The 26768-nt window shown below is 38.5% G+C and overlaps 1 protein-coding gene across 1 annotated transcript in view; it reads right to left on the bottom strand.

Annotated features, from left to right (window-relative positions):
- The window catches only part of RET (ret proto-oncogene), a 37808-nt gene that overhangs the window by 7806 nt on the left and 3234 nt on the right, over positions 1 to 26768 (bottom strand). The window contains exons 4-16 of the mRNA XM_009581510.1: positions 26245 to 26486; positions 24336 to 24537; positions 23674 to 23873; positions 19077 to 19335; positions 17816 to 17941; positions 16818 to 16928; positions 12890 to 13009; positions 11042 to 11298; positions 9742 to 9889; positions 5861 to 5968; positions 4064 to 4278; positions 3833 to 3955; positions 357 to 427 (exon numbers count right to left, since the gene is read on the bottom strand). Of these exons, the coding sequence (XP_009579805.1) occupies positions 357 to 427; positions 3833 to 3955; positions 4064 to 4278; positions 5861 to 5968; positions 9742 to 9889; positions 11042 to 11298; positions 12890 to 13009; positions 16818 to 16928; positions 17816 to 17941; positions 19077 to 19335; positions 23674 to 23873; positions 24336 to 24537; positions 26245 to 26486 (2182 nt within the window). The remainder of the gene's footprint in view (positions 1 to 356; positions 428 to 3832; positions 3956 to 4063; positions 4279 to 5860; positions 5969 to 9741; positions 9890 to 11041; positions 11299 to 12889; positions 13010 to 16817; positions 16929 to 17815; positions 17942 to 19076; positions 19336 to 23673; positions 23874 to 24335; positions 24538 to 26244; positions 26487 to 26768) is intronic.

Genomic DNA, 26768 nt, shown 5'->3' with positions numbered 1-26768 from the left:
CTCATCTGCCAGCAGGTGTTACAGACAAGGGATGAACAGGAACTGGGAAGTTTGGGTATGACCGTTATCTTTAGCAAAGACCAATAATTTGTGTCTGTATATTCGAGGGCAACCATGGCACATGAACAGATCCTGGAATTATGTACCTAAATACCTCTTGATAATCTTTTCTTCAGATTTAATTCAACAGCAAAAATACTATGTATCATTGCCAGCTTATGGTGCCATCCAGGCTGTGTTCTTCATGTCTCTTTGTAAGAATAACAGCTTTGGCTACTACCTACCTTCTTCTGCTTCCTCCCTCATCTCCTTAAACAAATACATAAACCATAAAGAATGCAAGAATTTACACTTACACATCACTTTGTGTTGTATAGATATGATCAAATAGGGACTCTATGGCCATCCATTTAACAGGTATCCGACCCTAGAAGGAAAAAAAGCAACAACGCAATTACTGGTCAGAAAATTAAGTTTCCAAGTGGAAAACCAAGGTATTTATCTTCAAAACTGTAGCAGATACTCTATGCATACTCTAATTAATTTTCCAATGGACTGAATGATTCGGCATTTCATAAGAAAAACAGTGAGGAGAACAACTGTAAAAGTTTTTAAAATCACTCATTCATTTCATTCCACACACTTTGGTAATCTAATTACATACAATAAGGTGGTTTTTTTCCAGATGGTCACCAGTTTCAGATAAACTCAACTCTCCTCTTAACAAAGAGCTTCATCCAAAGAGTTATATTCTTCAAACATGAATGTCTGTCTTCTAACAGGATACACCCCATTGCTTTTGGGAAATGTGCACATGTAAAAATGATGGGAAATGATGATTAAAGAGGAAGAGCCATCTCATTTGTATCAGGGATGATGCATAAATGGAAGCACCTAGATGTTAAGATACCTTGGGTTTCAGAACTGTACCTGGACAGTCCTATTCGGTTACTGGTTACTAAATTGAATCTACAAGATGCTACTTTCCACTAGCAGAAATTCACTGATAAAATCTCAGAAATCTGCCCCAGATGTTCATGAAAATCTAGCTTTGCAAAATTTCCAAGATGTTTCATAACCTTCACAATATCACTAGCATTCATATGCCTTACTTCTTCTTCTCATGAAATTCATATATATATGCAACAACTGTTTCAGTAGAATTTGAAACTTATCCTTCTTCCTTCCTCTCAATTTTTTTCTTTTCCCTGTTTCCCTATGCAAGCAGACAGATGCTTGTTAGGCTCTGAAGAATACTACAGCGTTTCAGTAGAACACTGAAGAATACTTCAATGTTTCCAGAAGTAAGGAGAAAATATCCATTCAGTACATCAACACACTGCCAAATAAAATGAAACTGCCTTTATGTAAATGCATCATTCTTAAAATACAGAGCAACTGGTACAGATCAATGTAAAACACATACATCAGAAGATAGCTAAATGAACGTGGCAAAGCCCTTTTACATATGATCGTGTCTTCCGAAAGGTTTTTTTTCTTCACAACTTATTTTGACTTAGAAACATTCACACAAACTGGCCTGAAAAAACAGGGAAAGCTAAACTGAAAATTCACAGTATTCATGGAAATCTTTTCATAAAGTTCTAAAATTTTCACATGCAAAAAATTCTGTTGGCAACTCTTTCATATTCAATCATAGAGGGAACTGAACCAACGCTACTCGTCTTAGAAAGAGTCAATAGAAAGTAGTGTTAGTGAACGTCACAGTCTGGCCTGGGATTGACTTGCAAAAGTTCTGCCGATGTCAGTGACAGGTGGATGCAAACAGGCAGAAAGCAGGACTTGGCTTGCTGTATTTGACAGTATTTTTTACAAGAATAAAAAAATGACAAGCCTTAACTTATCTCTTAGTCTCCAAGTTATCATGCTCAAGCGTTTCTTTTCAGGGAAGTGGTGATGACAGGAAGGACATTGAGGTGCTGGAGCGTGTCCAGAGAAGGGCAACGAAGCTGGTGAAGGGTCTAGAGCACAAGTCTTATGAGGAGCGGCTGAGGGAACTGGGGCTGTTTAGCCTGGAGAAGAGGAGGCTGAGGGGAGACCTCATCGCGCTCTACAACTACCTGGAAGGAGGTTGTAGCGAGGTGGGGGTCGGTCTCTTCTCCCAAGTAACCAGCGATAGGACGAGAGGAAATGGCCTCAAGTTGCGCCAGGGGAGGTTTAGACTGGACATTAGGAAAACCTTCTTTACTGAAAGAGTGGTCAGGCCTTGGAACAGGCTGCCCAGGGAAGTGGTAGAGTCACCATCCCTGGAAGTATTTAAAAGACGTGTGGATGAGGCGCTTAGGGACATGGTTTAGTGGGCGTGGTAGCATTGGGTTGATGGTTGGACTTGATGATCTTAGAGGTCTTTTCCAACCTTAATGATTCTATGATTCTATGATGTGAATCAACAACTCATCTTTATCAAATTCCCTTTGCGCAGTCCTACAGGTGAAACATTACCAAACGCTGAATCCTGCCATGAGCACTGCGAGCAGACAGAACTGTACCTAGGCACCTGATAATAATTTACTGTGGCAGGCAAAATAGAATTGCTTCAAATAACCTCCGGCAGATAGCATTAGCTCCTAATCTACCCTGACCTGTGATGTACCACTTTGATTAAGATTTGGTATCTTTCATACATTTGGAAGTATTTGTAGGAGGGCTTTGCTTCAAGTCTTCTGCATAGATATGATAATTCCTGAAATTAGGATCTTTATAGAAATTGTCTGCATTTTTTCCAACTCCTTGGGACTTTTTTTGTTTATCTTTTTAATTATAAATAGGAAAAGAGACAGAGAAAAATGATGGGGTTTTTTGTTTGTGTTTTCAAGCAGTGTGATGAGGAACTGGATAAATGAGAGGGCCCACCTCATCTAAAAATGGGCTGCCCTCTACCTGTGAAAAGGTTAATAGTTAAAAGCTCCTGCAATGAAAAAAGGTGTCATTCTTCTGTATTTACATTAACAAAACACATACTATTTTTAAGCATCCTGTGTGAACTCTCTAGCCTTAAGAAAAAGAAATAATTTATTACAGACTGTTTGGCACACTGCCTTTAAAAAACAGCAGATCTCATCCTACTGTTTACATATTGTCTTGCAGCTTTTCACAGAACCGCTGAGGTGGGCAGGGACCTCACCCCTCTGCAGAGGGCAGGTCAGCCACAGCAGGTTTCTTGAGACCATTTCCAGCCAAGTTTTGAATATCTCCAGGGACGGAGATTCTCGAGGCAGCCTGTTCCAATGTTCGATCACTGTTACGGCAAAAAAGTTTTTTCTTTTCTTCAAATGGAATTTCTCATATTTAAAATAGCGCCCATTGCCTCTTGTCCTGTTACTGGGTCACACTGAGAAGTGTGTTGGCTCTGTTGGCTTTATTCCCTCCCATCAGGTATTTATACACATCAGTAAGATCCCCCTGAGCCCTCTTTTCTCCAGGCTAAACAAACCTAGCTCTGTCAGCCTCTCCTTGTATGTCAGATGCTCCAAGGCCTTAGTCATCATAGTGACCCTTCTTTTACTTTTATTAACTTCTACATATTAGAAATAAATTGATTTTGTTGACGAGTCAACAAAAAGAGGTGGAGGAGGTAATGGTGACTTAAATAAGATACATTTTTTACACACACATATATATATATTACTGTCCCACTGATTAAGCTCATAATTTTGCTTCATCTTAATTTTTATTTCTTTAAAATAGAGAATTATTCTAAGTTAATAAAAAATAGCTATTATCTTTTTCTTCTGTGCTCAAGTCCTGCAGTATAAATTCATTCTCTTGATTAGGTAGTAATTCCCACTACTGTTTTTAATATGCACTGTACCTTGCTCCTCTTGACATATGAATCTTCTTCATACACATCACGGGAAAGGCCAAAATCAGAAATCTTCATTTTGCGCCCTTCTGCCACCAATACATTTCTGGCTGCTAAATCACGATGGACAAGCTTTTGGAAGAAACGAACAATAGTGTTTACGCTTCTTGTGGAGGAACCGATTGCTGACACGTCCATCTATCACAAGAACATGTTCAGATCACTACTATACTGCCCTACCTTCATTTCTGCAAGGTACTGCATTCCTCGTGATATCTGCCATGCAAATGAGATTAGATCTCCCATTGTTAAGGCTCTCTCATCAGGGTTATCCAAATAACTTGAATTTCTGTTGCCATCACTACCCACGTAGCTTGGTCCTACTTTTCGACTTTCCCTGAGAAAACTGCGCAAGGAGCCGTATTTAGCGTATTCCACAATTAAATATAGCGGTCCTAAAATAAACAAACACACTCGTAAGCAAACAATTAATAGACAACCTTTTTTTTTTTCCTCCCCAAAAAAGTTTCTTCTAATCAACACATTGTTTTGAACAGTCAGAGGCTCCAGACACCTCTGGCCTTTACGTAAAAGGCACTGAATCAGCCATGGAATCACAATATTTTTAGCTTATATCCTCTATGCAAAGTGAGTGAGTTTCAGCCTAAATCAAAGCAGAATTCAGGCTCTTGCCTATATTCCCTCATCTAGATAATTTGAGACTAAAAAAGAGACAACCTTCTTAAAAATCAGATCTGTGAAACAGCCCAACTTAGAGAAACTTTAAAAAAAAAAAAATCTAAATACTTTTCTGAAGCGTGTGATACTGAGCTCACAAATCATCTGCTAATTCCAGTGTTGTATTTAAGGTGCCTTTTCAGAGGACTTAGAAACATTCTGACATTTCAATCCATTAGTTTCCCCTCCCCATTACCCACATGAATAATATCCACTCAGTGCTTTAATGCTAAATACATTTGTCTGCTGTATCAAAGCCCTCCCACCCCATACAGTAATGAATTAACTTGATATTTATTAAAAGCCTGACTCAGAAACAATTCACTTCCTTTGGGATGAAAAAATACATTGTACTGAAAAGAGAGAAAAAAAAAGAATATCCTGCCCTGCTGGTTCATTACCTTACTAAACCTCAGAGATGACTCAGTCCTGAATTATATTCTCTGTCTACAGCTAAAAGTGCCACTTGCAACAGAACTGGGTGGGCAAAAAAGGCAGGCCTTTGCCCAAGGTTACAACATGCATACTGTGATTTTAGGCTGCATAATTACAGATGCAAAAGGAAGAGGATGTTGCAATGCAACTTCATTTAACATGAACAGAAATTACTCAGATCAATTCCTATGCACAACAATGAAAATTTGCTTCATTGGCAGTTTATAATAGACGTGTCTGACAATTTTCCCCCTTGAAATACCTTTCAATGACTGTGGCTTTTAGCAAATATTTCACGACAAGAGGGAGACAGTAGTTTTGTGATAGAGGAGGAGAACTGAGTATCAATCTAACTATCCAGCTATATTTTAACAAAAGGATCTTGTCTTTCTTTTTTGGTTTTGTTTGTTTGTTTGGTTTGGTTTGTTTTGTTTTCAAAGGGAGATCTCACTCCCTGGCTCAGGCCTCAAAGCATTGTTTTAGTATGAACAACAACAACAATAATGAAAACCCCATTAAACTTAAAATATAACCCATATTTGAAAACACTTACTGAGCATGAACATAATACAAAAATATATATTGATTGGACGTGAATTGATAGTAGATTGGTTAAATTTAAAATAGCTTCAGAATCAAAATGTGTATTGAAGAAAACCACAGGAAGAATGCTTAGTTACACTGAATTAGCATTTCCCCTTCCCTTCAAACATTCCTTTTCTTGTATGTCCCTCATTTTTTCAGCTAGCAGCAAATTTAGAAGGTGCTCAGCAATTATTAAGCAGTGATCCAAACCCATCAATGAACTGCTCTTTATTTCCTTGCTTAACGTTTTCATCTTAATAACGAGCTTCCAATATTTACCATCTTGACTGCAGGCTCCATAAAGTTTGATGACATGAGGATGGTTCACCTGTTTCAAAAGGTTGAACTCTGAAAGTAGATCTCGCAGCTCACTCTGGGAAGCATTTTCTGCAGAAAGTGTCCAAACACACAGTTGTGGTTAGGAAAGCATTAGTCAAGAGTTCTCTACGAACCATTTAAGTATGAGATCAACCATTTCTCCTGGAATTAGCAAGAGGTTGGAAAACTCTGTACTTCCCCACAGGAGAGAAACTTCCCCATCTCCACTGTCCTGCAGTCATTCATACCAGAACCAATGAATGGGACTGCTGCTGTTCTGGCTTGGTAACCTGCTATAATCATCACTCTGCCCTGATACAAATGACTACAGAAAGAGTAGGTCAGCCAAGAATCAGGACCAGAGTCTGTAATGTCTTGCAGATGCCGTAAAATTATTACAGATCTTTTCTAGTGTTCTAAAGCAACTTTTTAGGGTGAATCTGTGGAATTGAAGCTTCAGAAGCATATGAAAGCCAAGATTTTATGTTAATCAAACAAAAAAGACTCGCTTAGTTAACTCCCATGATACAGCCCTCCACCTCCTAAATACATTTTCTGACGGAATAAAAATCCACTAATCTACTGGCTTACACTTGTAGCACATATCTAGATTTAGAGTTCAGAAGCTAAATGTACAGTTCAGATTGATTTTACTGGGAGACGTGTATGCAGACTTCGCTGATGTCAGTGGGAATCGTATGACAATATGTAGCCCCTAGAGGCTTTCACAGCCTTTCAAGCATTTTGTTTTTGCAGAATTCTTCTAACAAACTTCCTCTTTGAACGCACTGGGGCTTGAAGGAGATCTTCAGTCATAGAGACACTATAGGTCAGAGATAACCCTTTTTCTACCTCGTCCTTCATCTCTCTGACACACAGAACCTCCCTGGATAGTTCCTACAGAGTGTTATTACTGGGCAGTTGACAAGTATGTGGTCACCTTTACTTAAGGCTAATGAAAAACAAGCTCAGCTTCTTATCTTTTGTACCGTACTGTATGTTTTTTCATAGAGGCTGTAAGCACCAAAGGATTTATTTACATATCCATTTAAAATACGTGTGCTAATAGTTTGCCCTGGTCATGATAATTTTTTATTCTGTTCTACTATATGTTTGTATCGGTACTATATGTTTGTATCAGCCATATATTATACTGTAGTCTGAACCTCCACTCAGACTTCAGAGCCTTCTACCCCATGATGAAGATGCAAGATCGGATGGTCTCTCACTGCTGATAGGGACTTCAAAAAATATGCATTTATATAAAACAAATATGAACAACATCAAGTTAGTGCCTATAAGAAAGTCCTATTTTTCTAGCTCTGGAACTGTGTAGCATGCGCAAGAACAGAACAAAGCTCCCCATGTATCTTTGCTTGAAAAACAACCTTTGATAGTGCACAAATGGAGACAATTAGCTCTGAAGCTTTCTGCCCTTTGTTTTTACAAATTGTGAATAATGTCTCTTTACGTATTGGTTGGTGGTTTCCCCTTTATTTTTATTGTAATGAAGGCATTCGTATCATGCAGGAGGTCAGATTTAATTCATATGAGAAAAGTGGTAATAATGGGCTGAAAAAATTACCCCTCTGTTCCTTTAAACCTCCATCCATAGCTCCAAGACTATTTTGGCTCAGCTAATTACTTACTGCTCCTTGTTCTTTCCCCAGTACGTAACGCCAAGTTGACAAAGTAGGGAGAGTGCTACCCTGGTCTGTTCTTAACCACAGATTGCGCCCACCTACACAGCTCAGGCAGGAGATATGTTTTAAGCAATAAGCAGGAGGCTTTCTCCATTAACATACTGGTATACATACCATTCCCTTTTAAAGAGCAGACAGTGTAGAGTCCCTAATACTTGGACAAATTACCCCCTTTGCATCTGTTACGGGGAAAGAATAGGTGATGTTGGCCTGATCCAAAATAACTGTGCTTTATACTTCCTGACAGCATTATAAAGACCACTGTGGACTAATGTAATGTTTCTTATACTTGAGTTGTCATGTGTTAACAGTAAAGTTAAACTGGTAACAACAGATAAATATTTGCAGAATGACAAATGTTCTTCACAGTCAAGTTGGAAAATGGAATTTCAGGTGACTATCTGCAATGTAATTTACATTACAAAGGGGTTCATTAGAGCCTGAAGTATTTCTGTAAATGTCAGATCAATTTATTAAAATAAGGTCCCTAAAATAAAGGGTTACTCCTTCGCATTATCAATTCTGTCAATTCTTTCCTTCATAATAGCTAGGGAAAGCTGAATGTTAAATTATCTGCAAGTAAAAGCAGCATTTTTACCGCTGTGTCTTGAAATCTTAACTCAGTCACATGTTCTTGATGAAAATGCGCTAGAAAATCAGGGACATTAAGGGCACAAATAAATATTAAATGAAATTATTACTAAGACTATTCTATTGATAATGATATACAGGTCGTTACTTGAGTATTACAAGTAATGGTTAACTAGTCTTCACTTCTGAAAAGACTTAGTTCCTCAATTTCCTCCATATGACCTGTTCATATGACTGAACCTCTTGCGATGCAGGCATGCACTTCATAATGCATTTATTTTTTTGGTAAAATGATGGGATGCTCTCAAGCAGCAGATGATGTGTTGGTTTTTTCTTTTTTAAAAACCAACCTTGCACATAATAGAAGTGGTAATAAGTAGTATAACATTTTCCTATAATTACATGTTTTTACTTTTAAGCAGCAGTGGATGGTTGAGGTCATTCAGCTAAAGCTAGCGGTCCAGCTAAAGGAATCTGCTTGCATCCATAAGCCTTTCTGAAGGTTGTTTCCCCTCTTTGTTTCATATATTCCTAGGTGCCTGATATGTAGGGACTACATGTACGTATGAACTAGTACACAAGACGGTAGAGAAGGACACAATTTTCTTTTCATATGTATTTCGTCTTTCAGGCTGTGGTGAATAAATGGCCTCCTGAAGGAACTTGTTTGAGCATTTCCACTGACCTCCTTCACTATTATTGCATGTCTAGTGAAGTCTTTATTAGAAACCAGGCTCAGACATTAGATATGTAAAATCTACGCTCATATATATAACTAAAGTTGGCAAAAGCCATGCATTACAACAGCTTCCACCTGAAATGTACAGTAATACTGGAGACTTTCTACTTCAGAGACCAAGCAGAAACATTAATTTTTTCATGTTTTTCTTTCAGTACAATTTCTTTTTCTATATGGGAAAGAAGCAGGTATATTTGGGGCTGAAAACTACTGAACAGAGACAGGAGCAAGAGCTCAAGGTCTCACATTATCATCTCAACATTATCTAGGCATACTTTTTTTCCCCAGCTTTGAAGTCTTAGGGGAAACTGAAGACACCAGGAGACAGCACTGGGCTGTTCAAGCGGAGCTCCTAGTAATTGAAAAGCAGATCAGAAAGTATAAAAGTAGATGGAATTCTCAATCAGAAAAGTAACTTAATAGGTCTGTTAGTCTCTTGACATGATTATAACATGTTTTATTTAAAAAGCTTTGTCAAAGAAAACTGGGTAGAGGGGAAAAAAATCAGAAAGCTTTAAGAAGCCCTTGCAATATTTCCATCAATGCAGAACAAAATTAAATACATTTGCTATGTTAAGTCAGAGGCTCCTTGCACATCATGAATTAGAATTTGTGGAAATTACTTGTTTGGATCAATGTGATGCTAGCTCCTAAAGTAAGAAATCTGTCAGAATATAAAAGAATGCTGGAAAAAATGGAGGGTGTGACAATGGTTGGTTTTAGCTGACCTTTTACTTTCATGCTAGCCCCTCATTCAAAAGTTACAACAAATAGTTTTCAAATCATTTCAGACCCAGATGTGAATGTACCTTTTAGCATTTTCACTGCCACAGTGGTATAGCCAGCTCTTCCCTTGAGTCGGAATGCTGTTGCCTTCACAACCTTTCCAAATTCTCCTTCTCCAAGAGTCTTGCCCAGAACCAGGTTCTTCCGAGGGAATTCCCACTTTGGATCTTCCTGCAGGAGAGAAAAGGAACCCTATAAGATGAAGGAAAAAAAGGAGTGGCTAGCTGCACCTGAAGCATTAATGTTCGATAGGAGGACATTCTTCAGGAATAGGTGCACTTTGGTGTACAATGTTTGGTCGCGCTTTTTATCAATATCAGTGTATTCCTATAAAAGCTTCTGAATCTCTAGGTATTTTGAAAGTGTTTTTCCATTACCTTGAAATCACCTACTTCAAAACAGGCTGTACATGTAGTCTGTGGATAATGGATTATATTTACAGATCTGGGAAATCAGATACAAATGAAACATGAAGTGATACAGGATAAATGCTTGCTTTCAGAATAACTATGAGTATGTGACCTTCGACTTCACAGAGACGTCCATCAGTTTTACTCATGGAATAAGGCTTTCCCTTAGGAGTTCATCAGAGACAACAAACCTCCTCTTATGAAATCAGTGTTATTAAGCCTTATGGTTGCAAAATGATGACGTATGTGCAAACCAGACAAGAAATTAAAACAAATGGAGCACAAGGTCTGTGAAGACCTCAATATCCAACCTCCAAATGGATTTGCTGTTGCCACATATGTCATATAAAGTGGCAGTGTTTCTCTACTGTGTTGGTCCATGAAAACACACCAGCTGGCAGGCATCCTGGATAGTACGAGATTCAACACAGAAAAAGCTAGATTAAAGGTACGATAGTGTGACTGGGCAAAAATCCTTAAAATGTGGGTAAAACTCACACTCCAACTGACACCTACAGTCTGTTTTGTTTTAAACTTACCCTTGTTGTGATACTATGGCTCATCACAGAGACTACAAACCTACTGATTATTAGTATTTAATTGAGCAAAGTAAAACGACACTACTGTCAAATGTAGAGTTACGTTTGTAGAGAAAAAAACATTGGCTCAAATTAGGTCTAAGATGTTACATTATATTAAAACGTTACAAAAATAGAAGAATGTATGGTTTATCCAATTACTCATTAAGTATCTTCAGTTCCCTGCCTGTACATGTGATTTCTATTTTAGTTATTTGAGTTGGATATTTCTATGAATAGACTGCATTTCTGAAACATTTTGTGCATGCATAAACAACATTCTTTAGGAACAAGAACACATAGAAAAAGAGTATGCAAAATGACATCAGGCTTACTGGTATTTTAAAGGTGTCTACAGACACCTGATTCTCCATGGAATCTAAAGAAGGCCGGCGGACGTTAGTGGAAGAATAACTGATGGGGTAGGACTGGGCTGGGCGCCGGAACGTCATTTCTGCGGAGGCAATAGGTGGCTTTGGAGAATTCTTGTGGTAACGATGGATGAAATAGGAAGAAAGCAGCACGGAGATGATGAAGGACAGCAGCACTGCCCCTGCTATCACAGTCTTGCACACGTCATCACATAGTTGCTCTGTGGACCAAGAAAAGCTTCTTAAAACTTTGCTTGTTATCTCCTACTTCCGATTTGGCAGCGCACATGACACACCCAGGTATGACAGAAACAGAACTCAAAATTATTTAAAAACCTAGAGGAAAACCTAATAGCTAATTCTCAATGAAATTTGAGAATTTGCAAATATGCCCACTGCACCTACCAGTTCTTTTTTTATTTTGGACACCAGCAGGTAATTGTTTGCCTAACTGCCTGTGTAAATGTAAGGATAAGTAGCTTGACCCCATATTCCTTATCTTTATAGATGTAGGCTACTTCTGACACTCTTCTCTAAGACCCAGCCTACAATATATTGATCTTCTGATACCACTTATCTCTCTGGAGACACATGACTGAATTTTGCTTGTGGACAACAGTTTATGTTAGAGCCATTCAACCCATCAAATAAAATCTTCAAACGTGAATTTAATTCATTATGTCAATTGTTAGACATTGAAGAATATTTCTCTTCAATTTTTTAGATTATAAGGAAACTTAGAATATTTCTGCTTTGTATTTAACAAAATAATTATTTCTGAAAACATTGCCTAATGCTGCAACTGTTTCTAAAGTAATATGCATTTTTTCCTCCCCATTTACTACTTCCCCTTTTGAAGAAGCACTTTTAGTGTCTTACTTTGGAAACTAAGTTTCTTTAAGCCTACATGCCCCTAGACAGCATTCCTAGGGAGTCGCTTCCAGAAGGAACCGAGATCCAAAATACAGTCCTTGCACTGTTGTTCATCAGATAATCCTGACTTCAGATACATAGTTAACTTAGCTACATCTGCAACCTATACCCCAGAAATAAGTGGAAACAGCACAATATCTTTCTAGAATTTAAAAAAAAAAAAAAAAAAAAAATCAAAAGCAAGAAGCTTTATGCTTCCTCTTTCTCTTCTTATGCCTACAGAAAATTTACTCACGAGTAAATTGAGATATATTCCAAACAATTCAGTTTTAAAGATGCAAAATATTTCATGTTATATTTATTATTAGCAATAATAGTTTTTTTTTTTAAAAGAAAAAAAAAACAAACCAAGCTGTATGTAATCCCCATCAATCTTTTTCAAACAACTGTGTAGAGCTTTTCTGTTTCAACAAAGGTCAATGAAAAAGGTAATCCACTCCTCCTCCTAACACAATGGGTGCTGGCTATCTCTTGATATTCTGAAGCCAAGATTTTCAGAAATGATTAGGAGGCTGGAATTACTTGAAAGTAAAAGAAGTTGTTATTCTAATTCTCCCAACTGTCTTTGCAAATATCAGGTGAGTCTCACTGAAATGCAAATGCTGCTGGAAATCAAAGGACGACCAACCTGTTTGTCATGTAGTAATGGATAAAAAAGAATCTTTAGCCAAGGATAGAAATAACTCCCCTCTGAAGATTTTCAGGCTCCACAGTAGAAGTCAAGGTGCCAGTTCTTAATTAATTTTATGTTAGCAGTCTCTGACCAAAGATACTCTTTATTAACATGCCCACAAGTTTACATCATTGTATATATACAGATGGTAGATACAAACAGAAGAAGAGATTAATATGAGGACAGCAGATAATGTTTAGACTTACCCTTGATATCATCTTTCTCACAGTAACAGTTCTGTCTTGGGAAGCAGTAACAAATCCCATGTCCTGACTTAATTCCAAGATTTCCAATGCCTTTCCCATGACCACCAATAATGTTTCCACCTAATCAAATACAGACACAAGCTAAGATTCTCACATATAGTTAAAGGAAAAAAAGATAAGGCTCAAAGTTTTCCACGGGTTTATCCTAGTATGCATCTGAAATTTGACAGGGCAGCACAGCGGAGCGATAAAGACAGGGATTCCTGAGAATTAGGGGAGAGTCTAAATTCTGAAATTTTTGAGATCCTGAAATGAGAGGACCTTGGACTGCTTGAACATTAGCCCTGATTAGCAGTTATTCCCATTATGGAAGACTCTGGATTGAAATTTATCTGTAACAAAAATACAGTATTTCTCTTTGCATTGCATAGTTGGGATACTTTCCTGATTTCATGTATCCCTTAAAACCTTATATAGAATCCCATTTTTTAATGCCAAACATCTGCCTCAAATGATCATCTCATGGCTGTCCTGACTCAGTTTCCTCCTAAAGCATTACAGTTCCGTATCAGTGAGGTCATCTTACATTTTAAAATTCTCCCTAAAATATCTCCTCTAGTCTACTTATTTTAGGTTATGTCCACCGTTGTCTTAGGTATTTTTTTACACGTGAGATGATGTACAGTTCAGTGGTACAGACCAGCGGTCTACCGACTTGAGTTCCGTTCCTGGTTCTGATGCCAATTTCCTCTTGCCTTGGAAAAGTCAGCATACTGTTCTAGATATCATTTGTTCCATTGTCAAGTGGAGATAACGATACTTAATCACATCTGTAAAATGCCACGGGATAGTCTAGTGAAAGGACTAAGAGTAAGTGCCAAGTGTAAGTGATAAAAAATGAATCTTTCATTACCTAAAAATGCATTGTTTAGTATTAGGAAAAAAGTGCAGCAACTCATACAGAACTACTCTTGATTTCAAGCAGGAGTTCTTCATGCAGAGTAATTGCAACTGTATTTCCAAATAGATAACTTTTTTCCCGCATGTATTATAAAAATGACCATTAGTTGTGACATTTTTCATCTATAAACTGCCTTTAATCACAAACAGCATTGTATAGACAAAAACCAATCAAGTTCTGCAAGTTTAGCTGCCTTTCAGAAAAATCGCCTAAACCATAAAGGGATTCAAAAGATGAACAAGTCTTTTTTTCAATATAGTCCTCTTTTTATTTCAACTCGTTTTCCTCCATCCCATCTAAGTCGATAGTAGAGTGACTGACTGTTGCTTTTACATTTCTTTGGGTATGTAAGACGAATTGAGGAAGAGGGTATTTTTTGGCAACACAAAGGCAAACATCCTTTTTTAGAAGAAGTGAAACGGGGACTTGAGTATTTAAGCAAAATAGACAGATTTTGACCATGTTTCTAGAGAGGCCCCACCTACTAAATTATATGCAGCTCAGCTGGTTAATTTTGGAAGAGACTGTGCTGAGTCATTGCTCTCTGAGCTGACACTTGTTTGAAGAAGCATGGGTGTTCCCAAAAATTCTTGATTATCCCCCCACCAGCCAACTTTCTCTATTGTGAAGAGGTGATGAAATAAAATTTCCATTAGCCTCAGAAAAATTATATGTATTTATATCTGCCTATGTTTGAGGACCTGGTAGAAGAGGGAAGCAGGGGATGAGCAGGCCTATCTAAACTGTTCTTGAGCGAGGGATTTGAAGACAAAGAGTTTTTACAAAGCAGGGAAAGGAGGAGTACATTTTCGCTGCAGGTGTACGCTGGAAACATGGAGCTTCCTACATGCATTCCAGAGACCCAAAAATGTATTTTTCACCAATGCATTGCTGGTAGGAAAAGTCCAAGAATTATCAATATTGTTTTGAATTGTGTGGTGTTTCACATGCTCCCGTTTTAAAGCATCAGCTGTTTCCATTGCCCTGTGGTGGGAAAGAGCTTTCCCTGCTTCAAGATCATTTGGAAAAAGGAAAAACCATGGCCCTATCCCACACACCACGTAGAAACTCCAGAAATTCAGAAAGTAAAAACACTGGTTGTTGGACAAAACCAAAGATGACGTCCAGCTACTGCTGAAAACAAAGACATGCAAAGCAAGGTAGAAGCCTAAGCACTGTTTTTTTTTCCTATGATCAGAAAGCCAAAGTTCAGAGGAACTTACAAAGATCACTCATTTACAAATGTTTAACCAGATTCACGCACTACAACCAGCCCTGAAGCAGTTACTTACTACGAGAAAGTCTCTTGCTTAGAATGCAATTAGATTGCCTCTATTTGATAGGCATAGCCACAGCACCAGTTGCTTCAGCTGAGCACCCTTGAATGTAATATTCATAGTGTTAGTGTGAGAAAGCAATTTTGGGACTCAAGTACACAGCCATTATAATGATAGATGAATTATAAAAATATGTATTTTAGCAACTGTCTGTACTTAAAGAATATCCTTGATCTTAACACATGTGGGACTTCCTATTTATCGCTTGCCATTCCCGAAGAGATGTCCTCTGCCAGTAAAAGCTGATATAATATACTCCTGTACCTCCGAGCTCCCAAAGCACACTCATTTCTTTGTAAATACACTGCTTTTGGGCACCAGCCCAGGTTCTGAATTTTGTCAAATCATGTATAAAGTTATCCAACTCTGGCATTAAAAAGGCATACACAGCATCTTGAAAGCTTGTGTTACTTGCCTGCTTCTATTACCTAATAAGACAGTATTTCTTTCAGACTTCTATTGAGCAAAACATCTAATGCTGCATATGTTGCACATTACATGTTTTAGCATTGCAGCCTCTGGCACAAATATTTCCACTTTTAGAATGACAACTGATTGTGGTTATTACCAATAAAGAATTCTTTTTAGATGATTAGAGAAGTTATTTGCATTCACTTCAAGCATTTCTGCAACTTTAAGGATTGGTTTTTTGCACTCTAGTGAAATCATTATCTTTGTGATAAAAGTAATTTGCAATACACAATCACATTCTTGCATGTAACAAATACAAAGATGCCTCTTTATTCATTCATTTTATAGAAGAACATTAAGTCCTAGCCTGTAAGAAAATGCTAGTTCCTCTAAGACTCCATTTTAAAATGTAAACTTGGAGTATACAATGTCAGAACCCGAAGAATTATTTAAGAAACATCTATGTCTTTATTCCCGAATTAAATACTGATAGATAACAAGATCCATTTAAAAATTATCATCACATAGAACATTGAAATTGCTCAAGTGCAATACACTGTTTTTCTAACCTTTATATCTTCAGGGTGATTGTGAACTTGCAGGTATGAGCAGGTATGAGTGAAATGTAGAAGTGTTCAAGAAAAAACACAAACACATTTCAATTCTTCCTTCATAAATGCTGTTCATATGAATCTCTGCCTGTATCTTCAAATAGATAAGGCATTGGATCATTTTGATGGTCACCTGTCAAATAAGGCCAGGTTCATTTCCCCAAATGATCCTCTGTAAGCATGTTTATTTTAAATTGAAATTTGTTTCTTCTTTCTTATTTGAATTGGAGTTCAAATAGGCATGGTTTCTATCATATTGTGCTAAAGTTTGGAAATAGGGCATTAACTTGCCTAAAACCTATACCTGTTTCAGCAAATACCTCCACTGAAAAACACTACCTGCGAATTAGCAGGGGGAGCAGAATGAGAATTACTGAGAAAACCTTATCTTTCCATCACTGTCAGCCAATAGGTGTTGGTTGACTGGCTTAAAAAAGAACAAGATTAGTCCCCATAACCTTAACTCTCTTGTACGATTCAAATGCAGGTATGACAATGCAGAGATGCTAAATATGTTGAGCTTGTAAAGGTATTTGGGATCAAGAAAGTGGAACTTGAACAGCGATCAGTGGTGAAACAGAAAAGTCCATCCTAAAACATTTCCATACTTGTGCAGTCTTGGGGGCACACAGCGGGATCTTTGCTCTCAATCACATCACAGGTCCCATCCGGACAAGTCTTGATACTTGGAGTGCACGTGGAATAGTTTGTGGTGATCCCTGTTAACACAGAAACAGACAGCTGCACAAATACCACGAGGCTTTGAAGGAAAGCAGACTGCATCTTCTCAGTGCACGTTGACACACAAAAGCACAGGTTACTTTTCTTTTTAAAATAAACATCTATGAATATAAATACCATCTGCTAAAGTAACAGGCAAGACAACAGCTAAAAGCAACTGGAAGAAATATATTTTTCACTTGTTTTCTGCTTTTGACAGCCCTTTGAGCATGTCACTTGCAGCTACAGTGAGTATTACTTGAAAAAGAGCCAGCTGACCATTTTGAGACTGAAGAGTGGCTGTCACTACTAAGGATGACTCTACACAATTTCACACATACTTGAATGTGAAGGTTACAAGTAGTCAAAGAGAATTTGTGATACTCATGCAGTTTGAAGGGATAAAGCATCAGCACAGAAGCATTGTTCTGGAAGAGTCAAGTGTACTGTCACCTGTCAGATCTGTGCTACAGATCTCAGAAAACAGAGACAACAAAGACACATCTGTGCTCACTGTCTGCAGGGGCATACCTGCTGAGAGGCTCATTGGTATGTTCCAAACAATTCATGGTCGCAGAGATTATCTTGCAAGCCGTAAGTCACCCATTCCAGTTACACTGCTGCAAATCCAATTCAATACCTGGTGTTTTACATATCACATTCAACATCACCAGGGACAAGATCAAGAATGACCATTCCAACTTAACTTCATTTTCCTTCCTAGTGCATGTTTCATTTGGGTATTACAGTTAATTTTTTTAGCCTCAGCTTCTGTGTAGTTTACTATACCATGTTGTCCAGCCAGAATAAATCAGTTTATATCTATGGAAGGCAAATGCACAATTATGACTAAACAGAAGCTTGATTTCACACAACAGAAATGTACCTTTTCCACTCCCCTGTCTCCACTGGCATCTTCCTGTTAGCACTCCCAGGCCACCACACTCTTCACATTCAGCGTGGTGCTTACTCACAGCACAGGAGTCAGGGCAGTCCTCCTCTTTTTTTAGAACTATTGGGAAGAGTGTTTGCTGTCAGTGCAGGACAAGGGAGATGAATACACAAGCAAGTCAGCTCAAATCAGAAGGAAAACTCCTTTCTTAGGGGTAGATAGGAAGGAAAGAAAGACGAAGAAAAGAGAGAAAGTCTGAACACTGACTGACCCAACTATCAGTAAACTTAGATAATAATTAAAGAAAAGTCCAGGTGTTTCTTCTCTGTGAAACAAAAGACAAACATGATGGCATGGTTATCTCTGCTTGATAGCACACTGTCAAGGCCTAGAACTGTAGAAATGTGCTGACATACTGAGAAGAGAAAAATAGGGACCATAAGTACTTATAGCTTCATACAAAACATTTAATTGAGGGAAAACACTTAGTACTTAGGCTAATGCGGTAGTAGCCCAAAGAGCAACAGCTAGGAATGTGTGTTTTCAGACAGCACAAGGCTCTTGCAAAAAGAAAAGTCCACTGCAGGCTTTTGTTTCTTCTTCCTCAACCCATTTGCTCTTGGATTAGGAGTTGTGATATGATACAAGGGAACGGAGGCAATTCTCAGGTAGAATTGTAAGGTTCTGCACAAAGTGTGATATGGTTTGGAGAGAATTGATTACATTTCCAGTGCAATCCTCCTCTGCTGTGGCTGTTGTAGAATATTTCTAACATTCTGCCTTTATAAACTTTTCAGTAAAATGAAGTCAATGCAATTGCCACATGAATGTTAAGCACAAAAATTTTAAAAAAAGGAAAAATTGGAGTGAGAAGTGGGGAGAAAGATGATTGAATAAATACACTTAGGCCAAAGATTCGTGGTTTCTCATATATATACACACTTTTTTTTTCTTCCATAGGAATATGTGAAATACAAAATAAAGGTCACACAGACACACAAAAAAGATTCTTCTAAATCAAATGTCATCATGAACATTAGGAATTGCATATGATACACCACCTTTCTGTGCATTAGTTCTTCAAACAAATACCTGCTACAGGCAGGTCTGATTCAGAACTCAAAATGCAAACTTTGCGATCCGTATCTTGTAACTCAGACTTGTTTTCATTGTTAATGCCATCAGTTTATAGATACCCTACTAATGCATCACCTAATACCTCTTGTAAATAGTTCTAATTGACTCGGGTACTTACGAGTTCCTTCCAATACAACAGTGAGAAGGGTCTTGGTATGTTTCCTGCTCTGCTTGTCTGTAGCTTGAATAGTGTATTGTATTTCCTTGCATTCGGGTCTGCGTAGCACAGAAGAATCATTCACATAAAGGCTTCCCCATTTGTCTTCTCGGCCTTGAAGTATGCTGACAGGATAGCAGCTTACGTTGGGGGACAGTAACTTGTAGGTGATGTTCACACCACGGAATTTCATACAGTTTTCGATGCAGATTTTTCCTATCTAGGCTCAAACACCAACAAAGAAATCACAGACAATAGAAACAAATCTATGCATCAAAAATATTCTGTGCTTCCCAAAAATATCTGAAAGAAAATCGAGCATATTACACCTTGCAGAGTTCAGCATTTGATATTTTACTACCAATGATATAATTTACAGATTTGATATTTTACTACCAATGCAGTACGTGAATGCTTCAAATGTGATTTATTCTCAGTAAAAATGAGAGGGAAAGCATTACCATTGTCTTCAGGTTAATAGTGGAAATGAAAAAAGCCTTGACCCAGAGACTCGGTGATATTTGGTGCCTACTGATGGTCAACAGTGTTCAGAGAGAATAAGACCCTGGGATTTGGGAAAGTCTGAGGTCAGTCCCTGCTCTGTCCCAGGCTGATCAGTGAGAAAAACTTTGGTTTTGCTTGAGAAAGCAAACAGCTCATTGGGAACAAAGCTGAGACTCTTTTCTAATAAGATAGAAATAGAAATTGCTAATACATAATTTTCATAATATTACAGTCAAAAAGTTTCTGGCCAGCAGAGTTCTCTGAAAGCCTTAAAAGGAATAAGAACCTCATTGTTTCCCATTTGCAATTTTTTAAACATTTTTATCTAAAAATGAAAATATGGTTTGCCATATTTGAACTTCTGCCTGCCAGAATACCTACGCTAGAGCACTCTTCAGTCTGAAACAATTTATTTAAGAAACACAGGAATGTAAAGCCCGGTCTCCTGTCCAGCTCCTATAGGAACTGATCCAAAGCTCACTTTGGTTTTTCCATTTACAAGAGTGGGATTCGGATTAGGTCCAGAGGCATTGGCTTTCCTTGCAGGGAAAACCACAATGTGAAGGGTGGGGTGTTATTTAAGGGAACTTGGTGATGGATTCTTTTCAAACGCTGCAGTTAAGATGTGTTTTCAAGTAACACCACTGCTGGTAAAAGCATATCTGTACATCTTGGGTTTAGCATTCTTATTAAAGAATGTAAAAAAAAAAAAAAAGACCTTTTCCTATGAACCTGGACTATTTCAAGTCAGAGAGAAAGCTTTTGCAGTCCTAGAAGCATACTTTGTCATAGGAGAGTCCCACTTCATCTGACTTATTCCCATTCACATCACTGACTGGTCACTTGGCACCATTTGCTGGGGTTTTTTGTTGGGTTTTTTTGGTGGCAGGATAACATACAAAGATTATTAAAGCAATCAGAAGCTAGGCCGTTTCTTCCATGCTGTCTCCTCTCCACAGCATGCTGGGACTGGCAGGAAGAAAAAGAAGTAAAGAAAAGACTTGAACTGTTCATAAACTCTGTCTAGACACAAGGTCTAGACAGGTCCCTTCCAGAACCACGTCATCTTTGGTGCTGCACTGCAACTGGCAATGTTTTACAAGCGCTTAGACGGTGTTTCTTTGAGGCAGTAGGAGAACATAATAATGTTCCATGGCATTAACCTTTATATAGACTAGGTTAAACTGTCCTTTCTGCCTACTCTGTCATAACTGCTTTTTCCAGGCACCTTTTTGATCAACAGAAGTTTCCTGCAAAGAGGATGGAGAAGACCTCGTAAATTCGGGGTCCCTGAAGAGCAGATTATCCTTAGAGTAGCGCATGGGCCAGTTTTGCTTTCTCTGTATAATTTGAGGAGAAGCTAAAAATGCCCCCCTCGAGAAGTTTCTACAAGAAAGATGGGCTTTCTCTTTTTGCCTGATTCCACTAGGTAAAGCCCAAGCTTGTAACTTTGCCCTGCACCTCAGGTTCTGGAGTCAGCACAGCTCTCAGATGCAGCAAAGCACAGCACCAGGGGAAGGAGGTAGAAGCAGCCAGTTCCTCTTTCTCATGAGGAGGGTCAAAAAGAGCCTGGTGATCAGGATTAACATCGACATACAGGGGAGGAGCCTACAAAAGTGCATTTTGCAAGACACGCAATAGTTAACACAGAAATACCATTATTGGGAATGGGAATGGAAAAATCCACCTTTTGAGCTCCAGAGTTTAATAAAGTCTGGATAATGATAACGTTCCTCTTCACTGAATTCCAGGGACATTTGGACATATAACCTCTCTAAAAATCTCAGCCGATGTTATTCATCATTTGTCTCAGTAAATGTCAATAGAGCTTTAAGTCCTTTGATAAGTTAAATGCCACTGGGCAAGCCTGTACCGTTAGGCCATGCTTCTGTTATTCAATTCATTTAGCTGGTCAAATAGACAAATGGCATCAGCCCAGCAGTTAATCATTTCTTCACGCTCTTGTGTTTTCCTTAGGGCAAGAGACAGTTCAGCCTTCATATTGATTTGGCCCAGTACTTTTCCTTACTGCTCTGGCACATCACAGCTAATTATGCAGACGACTTTAATAATGTGAAGTGCTGGGGACTAAGCTGTTTCCATTGACTTGTGCTCCAACCTGAGCACACTGTAAATTCAAACCCAGCCTCAGAAGTAAGTGGATGACAATAACTGATTGAGACCATCTCCAGAGCCAGGATGAGTTTTGCATTTTGCTGGTCAAGAACCAGAACAAAATCTCTTTGTGAATTTGCGTTTAGGCAGCACAAAGAGAGATCTCTTCCCACAGACTTGGGGGGTCCTTCTTGCCAGAAACAATCTTCCCTGCTACTACTGCCACCCAGTGAAACCGCATAGTTAGTGGGAAGTGCCATTGTTTCCAGAAACCCTAAAATTCCCGTTCAAATGTTTGACTGTCCTGACAACATGCAAAATCAGCAGCTTTAGAAGTTAACTCTTTTTTTTTTTGGTTTTGCATTCTGGAATTAGAGAACTATACTCCCAGACTTCAAACAAATGTTTTCAGGCAATCTAGGGTATGCACAGATAAACATGATTTAACCAAATTTAATTTGGAATTCATTCATTCATTCATAATATTATTGTATGCATACACCTATATGTAAAATCTGTGTGTATATGTATACATATATATACACACATATAAAAATCAATTAATTCATATATATTCATACACACCTAACAGTTTCCACACTTTTAAAAATTACAGTCATGTTGTGACATACATACAATTGAGGCCCATTTCTAGATGCTAAGAGCTAGACTATGAGTATCTTACACACCTATGCTGTTATTTCTTTTAGTGGGAAACCCACTGATTTCACCCTATCTCCAGGCAAGAGTTTTTTACACCGCTGAGAATAAAGCTTTCACAATCTGGTGCTACAAAAAAACCCAAACCTAACATCAAAAATACTGTGATCTGCACAAAAAGCACAGAATACGCTCTGAAGTTTCTAACGGACTGCACATTTAAAAGTTGCAGCCACAAGGCATCACAAAACGTCCTAAAGAAGTAGCTTTTTGTAGGGAGCCCGCTGTGTGAGCACACTTGGTATCTTTTTCATATTTAGGATAGTCACTGCAGACTACGGGTAAAATGTTCCTTGACTAAGCCGTAGCATTTTTATTGGTCGTGAAAGGCCTGTTTCGTACTCTGAACAGCTATCAGGCCATAGTGCATTTCATCAGATTAGATATAAGAATACGCAATACATCTAACTTTCCTTTTTCTTTCTTTTTAGCCAGAGGCTTAAAGATTAATAAAACCAAATTCTTCCTTAGAAGTCTTCTAATGAATTGGTTTTCTCTGCAATTGGAATGATCATATTTTAGTCTCAATCCTCCTGTCTGCTACAAAAAGAGCGGCAGTTTTATAGCTTTATTTAGTTATGAGGTATACTTTCCAGCAGCTCCCCCAAAATGGCTCATCACTGATGTTTTTAATATTCACCTTCATAACATTAATTATATTGAACTAGTTCCTTATTAATGTATGTATTCCATAGGAATTACATTGTAATTTTCACCCGATTAATGTCAACCTGTTCGAAAGCGTTTCTGGAAGGCATTATTAATGACAATGGTGGTGATTAAGGTAAAATGAGGGTTAAATTAGGAAACACATTAATTTCTAACCAGCCATTATCTGGAGAAAAGCCATTAACATACTGGAATATGTAAAGCTGGGAATCCAATAGCTGGGACAAATTTCTTCTTTTGCCCTTGATATTTTTCTGGTTATTCATGCCTAAGCCACTCATGGTTGCAAGTCCTCCTGTCTCTCTCTCTCTCTATTAATACTTCCATGTGTAGCCCCTCTTCCATTACTACGTGATGGGAGAGCTAGTGTCCACTACCGATATCTACCTGATATCCACTGCATCCAGCAACAGTCATATTGATATCACATTTTTCACTGATTCTACTTAAAACAGCTACAACCAACGCTTTAACGCATCTCGCCCCAGTGATCTATCTACTAAGCTCTGTCTCTAACAGAGAGCGAAAGTATAATTAACACAGTTCTTACTTGTGCAAAACGTTCAGCATTTCTGTTCACTGTGAACTGGTAAGTCATGTTTGGAAACTGAATGCTGACAGGGAGGATGGAGACATTGAAATGAAGCATCACCGATCTTTCTGGGCCATGAAATTCTGTGTCATTCACCAAAACATCCAACTGGAAGGAACGATGCTCTGTGACTGAAATACTTTTATTCAGTACCAGTTCTGCAAAAGAAAAGATTAGTCTATTACTGACCCACGTTATCTGCAAATGTATATTTTGATACTGCAATCCCAACAACAGCATGTCAAAATTATACATATCAAAGTTAACCCTATCAGGAAACAGAAGGCGAGCTAAATATGAAAATATGCTCCTATGGAGTTATGCTCTGTGCCATTCAGGATGTTTGGAGAGGTCCCCTTCCCTTCTAACTGCCATGCTAAGAATCCTACAATCAGAACCTCTTGCTTATCAATATACACAACATCATCCCGTACATTCCCTATCCCAGAGATGCACAAACTCCCTGTTTTCAGTACATGTTTAAAACTCAACATTTGCTTAACCTGAAATTTCTCAGCTTTCTTTGGCTCAATATTTACAAAATGCTTGGAAAAGTTCAAGAGCTTATTGGTCAATTACTAACAAGCAACTTCTCCTTTATTTGAAGAAAGAGACCTTACTGTACTCATGCTGAGTTCCCCTCACTTGGCTGCCATTTGGGCTGAAGTGGATCTCATCGAAGATGTGCTCTACCCGAAATGTTTCACTTATCCAGGGATCGTCAGTAATGATGGTTCCTGTGTATTTCTTTCTGCTGCTTTCAAGAGGATAAATAGGTGTGGTGTCTGCATCATATACAGTTAGCGTTGCAAGGACAGTTCCCTAGAAGGAAACAATAAATGACGTTGCTGAATGACCTGGAAGCTTTCTTCCCCTGATACATGTTAGGAGATTGAAATATTGGTCAAACAAAACCTTACAACTTTCACTCAAGCTCACTTTCATTCAAATTCATTTTAAGCTTCAGGTCACTATTTCACATCTATTTGGATCTGAGTTAGAAGCTCAAAAGAAGATGGCAGTGAAAAAGAACTTGTCATATAATCATTTCAGGCTACGTCTAAATAGAGGACTTAACTTTTGAGGTAGGAAATGAGTGCACATGCACAGCTTTTGATTTTTTTCTTTTTTTTTCCCCCCTTAAAAAAAAAACAAACCACGATGTTATTCTACAGTACTACTAAAGAAGCAGGTAATATGTGACTTAAAAGACAAGGAAATACATTACCTGAAATGACAGAAGTGGCCTGGGTTGGCTGTCTTCTGCTTAGTCTACTAGATTGCTGTTCTCTACCTGGACACTGAAGCCACAAGGCCTTTAAAATTTTTATTAGAAATTCTGTTGTTTCAAATTTGTTCAGTTACTAGAAAGTTTCCAAATATAATGCTTTTTTCCCCACTGCAAAATGACAGTGAAATTCACTATGTTTTGAACACTTTGCAGGCATGTAATTTCAAAAAGAATAGTTTACTTTATAAAACAGTTGTATGAGACCTTCACTTTCTATCATCCAGAGCTAAATCAAACTCCCAAATCTCAAAATTTTCAAAAGTAAAAAGGAATTACTTTATGACCACGCAAATGTGATGTGTTTATAGGCGTCTTGTCAACACTTGTTCTAGTCGGGAGGTGGCAGCAAACTCCCAAAATCATTCTTTTCCCCTTCAGACACAAACATGAACAAAATCTACTTTGAAGGGAAATTTGACTGCAAAAAAAAATGCCGCTGTTGTGAAACAGAAGTCCTCTCACGAAAAATGCATCATTCAGGCCGCAAACGAAGTGCCTTCTCTATACCATTGACTTATAAAGGGTTGTTGCTCCAGTGGGAAGAGCCAAAGAGCCCACTTGTATACTTCTCTACTGAAGCAAGGGGTGTACATGTGCAGGGGGCAGACACAAAAACACCCAGGGGTTTAGACCTCTTGAAAGATCACCTTGGGGCGGTAAGGGAAAAGTGGGAGGGCACCATTAACACAAGATCCTGGAGCTCTCCCTTAACAGCCTGACACTGGAAACTTTAACACCTTTGCAGGTGAAATGTTTGTCTGCAGCAGACAACTGCTCCTCCTAACTTTCTGTTAACTGGTACAGCATCCTAATAAATGTTCTGAATGTAGTTCTGATATCTTATACAGATTTGCACGCACACACACCCCTGTTGTAACAAATCTCAATTTTAGTCGCCTGGGGGAAGCAACCCTGTAACAAAGACAGAGCAGAGCTCATACGGGGAGATACAGCGACCCTGACCACAATCCTAGCAATGGTCCCTCCTGACCTCATGAACTGCTAATGCTTCTTCACACTGTTTAAATCCTAATCCAAACTCTTCTTACTTTGGGGTCTGAATAAAATATAACTCAGGGGAGAGGAATTCTGCAGACTCAGCATTTTACAATCACAAGGGCATGGTGTGGTCACGTGCTTGACGCTGAGATCCATTACCCAGAGCACGGTGTTTCCCAGTCATCACGCCTCCCACCGCTGCACTCCAACTTCAGGGACTAGATAAAGGAGAACATTACCTCCTTCCTGTTGAACTCCACGACAGCATCTGCAGTATCAGTGCCATTGGGAAGGAAGGGAGGAGAGTCATCTTCATCTAACACATTCACCAGGAAGGGCACCTCAACCTGCATCTCCCTGAAGCCCTCTCTCACGGTACATTTGGCAATCAGCTCATATCTCTCTCTCTCTTCTCGATCTAGGCGCTGCGTCACACTTACGCCGGTGGTGTTCTCATTGTATCGGAAGGGCATACCTTCAGCTGAAAAACATAGCCACAGTATAAATAGGGACAATCACATCTCATTATAGGACTCTGAGAGTTTTCTTCTTTAATACACTTTTGCAATCAAATAAATCCACTTGGACATCATGACTGCATGATAAAAGGCAAACTCACAAATGAAACAGAAGGAAGTTGTGGAGCTATATTAGGGTAGGCAGAAAACATGGAATAGATGGGAAGATCCTACAGTCTAGAAGAAGCACAATTTAAAGCTCAGGATATTCCCAATCTGCTCTTAGCAGGTGCAAACTTCTAAAA

The sequence above is a fragment of the Fulmarus glacialis genome, unplaced genomic scaffold, assembly GCF_000690835.1.
Source record: "Fulmarus glacialis isolate BGI_N327 unplaced genomic scaffold, ASM69083v1 scaffold11267, whole genome shotgun sequence".
Taxonomy (NCBI): domain Eukaryota; kingdom Metazoa; phylum Chordata; class Aves; order Procellariiformes; family Procellariidae; genus Fulmarus; species Fulmarus glacialis.
Note: the sequence above shows the minus strand (reverse complement) of the source record. Positions and strands in the feature narration are given on the sequence as shown.